This window comes from Siphateles boraxobius, unplaced genomic scaffold (assembly GCF_051911475.1).
Source record: "Siphateles boraxobius isolate OS27281-9 unplaced genomic scaffold, OSU_SipBor_1 77, whole genome shotgun sequence".
Taxonomy (NCBI): domain Eukaryota; kingdom Metazoa; phylum Chordata; class Actinopteri; order Cypriniformes; family Leuciscidae; genus Siphateles; species Siphateles boraxobius.
Window position 1 is genome coordinate 15,409,751 of NW_027509205.1, and position 6,000 is coordinate 15,415,750.

The 6,000-nt window shown below is 36.4% G+C and overlaps 1 protein-coding gene across 2 annotated transcripts in view; it reads left to right on the forward strand.

Annotated features, from left to right (window-relative positions):
- chchd6a (coiled-coil-helix-coiled-coil-helix domain containing 6a) overlaps window positions 1-4,042 on the forward strand; it is a 78,892-nt gene extending 74,850 nt beyond the window's left edge. For both annotated transcript variants that reach the window (XM_077219194.1, XM_077219193.1), the window contains one exon: window positions 3,724-4,042. In XM_077219194.1, the coding sequence (XP_077075309.1) occupies window positions 3,724-3,747 (24 nt within the window). In that variant the 3' untranslated portion in view covers window positions 3,748-4,042. The remainder of the gene's footprint in view (window positions 1-3,723) is intronic.
- The last annotated feature ends 1,958 nt before the right edge of the window (window positions 4,043-6,000 follow it).

The following is a 6,000-nucleotide window of genomic DNA, read 5'->3' on the forward strand; positions in this document are numbered from 1 at the left end:
AGAAAGAAATTTACATAGCTCAATAAAACTTCCTGCCTAATGAAAGGTAAAGTGAAAAAGAGGTAGATCAGCTCTTATCAGGCTCATTAAATGCCTTATTCAGGACGTGCTTTATGCCAGATGTGTTGTGGAGTACTTCCTCTCGCATATTTGATTGCCTGTGACTGTGTGATTTATCTGACGCTGAAATGAAAGGATCAGACGGATCAGAGAGCAGTACATCAGAAGTTGGTGAAGTTAAAATCAGCAGAACTCACTGTCGCTGCTGGCGATTTCTTTCCTTTTTTCTCCCTCATGTACTCTGCTCAATGCAGAGTTCAGAGTCAAGCTCCCTCTCAGCCTTGTTTGTTTGTCTTGTTTGATCGTTCTTCTTCATCTGCTTGTCTCTTGTTTGCCGTCGTAGCGACAGCAGCTGTCTCTCCCTGCCCTTAATGGTGAGGGGAGTTTAGACAAGGCCTCAGAGAGGAAAATGAGACACTAGCAGCTAACATCAGCCCAGCTGTTTCTGTAGGTTACATCACTTTCTTTGTTAGACAACCAATTTGCCATTTAGGTTTGTAAAGGTTCACAATGCCCCAACAAACAGCAACTACTTTCCGCTTTTGGGTTTTGTATTTAATAGTAATAATAATTAATACATTTTACTATATGATTTGTACATTTTTATTATGCTTTAATAAATCTCTCTCTATATATAGTATACTTTGTTTGTGCTTAATGTTTATGATTTTTATACAATGTTCCTTTGTGGCATCATACTACTATTTTTTTTTCTCGCTCACAAATAAAATCTATCTCGATCTGTCACTCTTGACTCATTTATACTCGCACACTCTTTCTTTCTTTCTTGGCAGTATTTGTCCATGCTTTGTAAGAAATCCATCAGAGCTGTGATATTGATCTATCAGCTTTCTTATCTGTGTTATACGTTTCCAGCTGTGAACCTTTTTTATGACACCCACTTCTCACCAGACCGCCATCAACCACAGGTCAATACACCACACTGGCGCAGTCGGCGTTCCTCAGGTCTCAGTGTTGGGCCCATTTTAATTATCTCTAGATCCCACACTCTTAGTTGTGCCTCCTTTCCACCACCAGTTAGTTCCCTGGTTTGATCCAGGAGGTCCTCAAGAGGGTTATCAGAATTTGATTCTCTGCACAAACACTGGGTTTGGCTGCTTTCGACCACAGGGAAAGACAGTCCAATCGATATGGGACTGAAACGTATACAAGCCTGCTGAGCTGACAGTGGCCGTGTGCAAAAGCTGTGGAAGGCGACCGCTGTGCAGTTTCTTTGTGATAGGTTGTTACTTCTATAGAGAGTATGCTTTAGTGTATTAAACATATTTATCTTCCTTTGTGTAGTCTGTATATGTTTTTATGTCTCAGGGGTTGAACACATTTTTTTCCTTCCCCCTTTTTTTTCTCAATAAATTTCAATAAATAACTTTTTTTTTATCAAGGTAATTGTGCATTTGTAAACAATATTTTACTTCAGTTTTAATTAAATTAAATTATCCATGTAAAATTATTTAATTCTGTGTATTTAGGGCATATAAGAAATTAGCTATGACATTAACTTTAGCAAGTAAAGGAAGTTACCATTTTATTTCCAAAAGTGTTTAAAAGGTCATTTTCATCTCAGAATGCTTGCATCCATAATTTCAAGTGTAATGGAAATGCCGTTGTGTTGAAAATTTTCATGAAATTTCAATGAAAGATGCTTGTGTGCCCTGTGTTGGACATTGTTAGTAGAGTTAAGCTTGTGAGAGTGTAAAAGTTGAGTTTACTTTCTAAAAGTCCACAGGGCCAAAAGTTACCGTAGTTGAAGAAACTTATTCAAGTGTAGGATCTTTTTCCACAATATCTTCTTTTACTAAGAACCCTTAACCCCTAACAGAAAGCCAATTTAATGTTTGTTTAAGTCTTTTGATGGCCATGCACAATAATTGGCGTAAATATTTCAGACTTTCTGAACCAGGGTGATTTGTACCTCTGGGTTGTAAGGCGCAAATCCTCTGAGGTTAAACTGGCCCTTGGCGCTGCTGACAGGTTCCGTTAATTAACTCATCCTCTTCATTTTCTGCATATTCGTTTTGCCTGCGTTTTATGCTTAGAAGCTTCAGAGGTCAAGGCCAGCATTCAGAATTAATAGTTATGTGGGTTGCTTTGAATCCGAGTGATGTCATTGCAACGTCCTCCCTTTCGCCAGTTTCTCTTTGTTTCTCTCTTCATCTCCCTCCTCTTCTCATGCCCTGTCCTCCCTCCATCTCCTGCTGCCCTCCTCTCTGGCACACACCCGCTGTAATGTATGGAGCACCTCCGAATGACTGGAATTAAGGGCCCTGACCTTTAGTGGGTGATGATTACCCATGCAATGTAGTCCACCCCCTCGCTCGTGTGGGCCTGAATCCCACAGGCAGTGATGGCAGTGACTACTGATTTCTTAACTGTAAACTCTCTAAAATATTGTTTTTTGCCCAGGGTTTGTTTCATCCCTGCGGGAGCATCACCTTGTGGTTTTGCTTTTGTATTTATTGAACAGTGAAGGCTACTTTGCGATTTGATATGTAGATTTTAAAGCTTTGTATTGTAGTATTTAAAAAAAAATCAAATTTAAATTTTGCCAAACCTTAATATTCTGTCTATATATTTTAATAATTTCTGTCTCATTCCTGCACCAAAATAAATAAATAAAAATATAAAATGTCATTTTTTTATGTGTATATATAAATATAAAATGTATATATTGTGTGTGTGTGTGTGTGTGTGTGTGTGTGTGTGTGTGTGTGTGTGTGTGTGTGTGTGTGTGTGTGTGTGTGTGTGTGTGTGTGTGTGTGTGTTTGTGTGTGTGTGTGTGTGTGTGTGTGTGTGTGTGTGTGTATGTATGTATATATACACACACACACACACACACACACACACACACACACACACACACACACACACACACACACTCACACACACACACACTAGTGGTGTAAAAAGGACTACTGTCCAATAAAAATAAAGAAATTAAAAACAAATAATAAAACTACAAGGAATAGCACAAATATAGTAGAATAAAGATACAAATAAAAGAAACCGTGCTTTTCCATTTTTTTTAAGGTTGGTCTTTTCAGGTACCGAAATTGAATAATAATCAAGTGTAAAATTACACTGCATATAATCTTTACTGTATAAATTAAATAAAGATTAATCCTTATTAAAGTTACTTAAGTTATTCTTGTCTTTTGTTGTTTGTTTAACATTAAAAACAAGAATTTTAGGCTGCTGTCACTTTAAGACATAATGCACGGATCCAATATACTGATAGACATGCGTTTTCTTTCTTGACTGTTCACTTAAGACATAACCTACAATGTAAAATAAGATACTCGCCAAGACTGGCGTGTTGACATCATTTTTGTGTGAATTAGTCCGTTGAATTAGCGTAAGAAGTCTAGAAAGTGAACTCAATTTAGTATTCACACCGTCTTTGGCTTTCCGTGTGCGTGCTTTATCCAGGTTATCGTTAGATGGGGAGCGGCCATATAAAGTGGCAAACGTTATGCTGCCATTTACATGTTTCAAATCAAGTCCCTAATGCATTGTATTTATTGAAAGACTAGATTTACATTTTTGAATATTCATATAAATTCTAATCTAAAGTCTTGATGTTGATTATTAAAGATCTTTATTGTCTCCTTACCTTTTTTTGTCACTCCCACCCTTTCTGAACAGAATCTGTTGGTGAATCACGGATAGAGAGTCATCTGTATGTTGGGTTTCACGGGACGCTTCTTCTTAAGCCTCTCCATCCAATTACCATCTGATCCCAGGGCTCGGAGTCGCACTCCAGTGTTCTGAACAAGCTACATATTACAGGCCACTATGAGTATTCCATTATCTGTAACAGCGCAGAGAATGGGATCACCGAAATGCAAGGCTTGATTTTTATAAGAGTACACTCAGGAAATCCTGATGCTTTTATTTGTCAGGATTTTATTTATGCATTGTATTTCGGCAAAAGCATATCTTCATAAATGGATAACTGCCCAAAGCTGGTACTGCCTCTGTCTTTTATTGTCCTTCAAATATGGCCAACTTGAGATCAATGTCTGAAACTTAATCAATCTGGTAGTGAAATCAAATTTTTGTTTTGGATTTTTTTTTGTTTTTTGCTATTGGACACAAAAGGAAAATTAAAAGAGTCTTTATGCATCTCCTTTTTGAACAACAACTGTTGTAAAGCTTCTAAAAAGTCAAACAAGTACAATAATATGTATATTAAATGTAATAATAATAGTAACAATAATAAATATCAATAAACTATAGGGACAATTACAGAAAAACTACCTAACTATAGTGGAAGTTCACAATAATATTGATAATAATGATTATTTGTTATTATTTTTTAATAATGTATTGTGATTTTATATTAATTATATTTCATATGTATAATGATAACAGTATAATATAATAATAATTTTAACAATAACTGATTAGTATTAGTATTTAATATATTGCATGTCAAATAATAAGTTATATTATAGAATATAAAAATAAATATTTAATTTCTGGGTGAACTATGCCTTTAGTCGAATTGAATTTCATTGAAAATGCATAAAATATTGTGGTCTGATTAAATGCAACCAATTTTTGAAATAGGTTGAAATGATTCACATAAGGAAGAGAGATGAAGATGTGATTGATCTGCGAGTAGTGACACGGTTTCGGTGTCATACACACACATAGACAATCTAGCTCAATTTGTTGCTTTTGACATGGCCGGGTCTCCCATGTGAGCGTAGGCAATTATGGTGAGATGGCAACACACACACACACAACCCTCAATTATCCGGCTGACACACATTGCATCTCGACATCGGTTCAGATGCGCGCACACACACTGTCAGAATATACACACCTCTCTGTCAAGCCTAATAAGGTTCTCAATCCATGCTAGCAGGATTGACTTGGGAATTACCTTGTTAAGGATTCAGCCGAGCCGAGGCGGGTTGCCTTTGCTGCGTGTGTGTACAGTGTGTGTGGAGGGCAAACGGGGATACGTTGCTTTGGGGAAACTGATGTGCGAATCAAAACTCACCTTTTCTTAACTGTAATCTTGAAATAAATTGCTTATGACAACTGGCCGTTCGGTGCTTCCTACAGCCAGTCCAATACACCACCACTCATCTTTAAACAGAAATACTTTGACATACAGTTTTGCTTTAGAAAAATAAACTGCATGTAACAAGACAGGGTGCTAACATGTACGGATGTGCGTCCTCTAGAAACCTCTAGCACAGGCTCTTCAGACAGCGATCACACACTCGGCAGAAGTGTGCCGAGGACAAGATGGCAGGCGATAGCGGGAGCGAGGGAAGGGCCAAAGGTTAACAAAATAAGTGCTCCATCATACACCAATGAGGTCTGACAGCTCAACCATACACAGCTCACATTAAAGAGAGGAAGAGGATTTATAATATTATACACCGTGACGCACATAGTCACATATGCACTGATCAGCACTAAAAATGCAAACAAAAACTAATGAATACATACTATATGGGAAAACATGGTACTTTACATATGTCTGTGTAAGTTTGCAGAAATTGGTTGTAACTAGACCTGTAAGGAGAATAGAATTAACCTCTCTTGGATTTTGGAATATTTGTATATATTGTTTAAAAATGTATATTCTGTTTCTATGTATGCAAATCTTCTTTTAAAGAACAAAAAAAGTAGGCTTCTCATTATAGTAAAATGATATTTTACTCGTAGGGAATATTCTATTCTTTTTGAGCGTAAATTAGAATTTTTTTATTTTAAGATATTTAATTTTTTGTTGTAGTGGATATTGTATTCTTTTTGAGCACCAGTGATATTTTTTTTTATTGTATTTATATATCTTTTTTTTTTAATCTGCTATGAAAGAAACTCTGCAATCAACTTTCAAGCTATTATTACCACCATTGTAGGTAAGTGTATTTATACCATCTATATGCATTAGAGTAA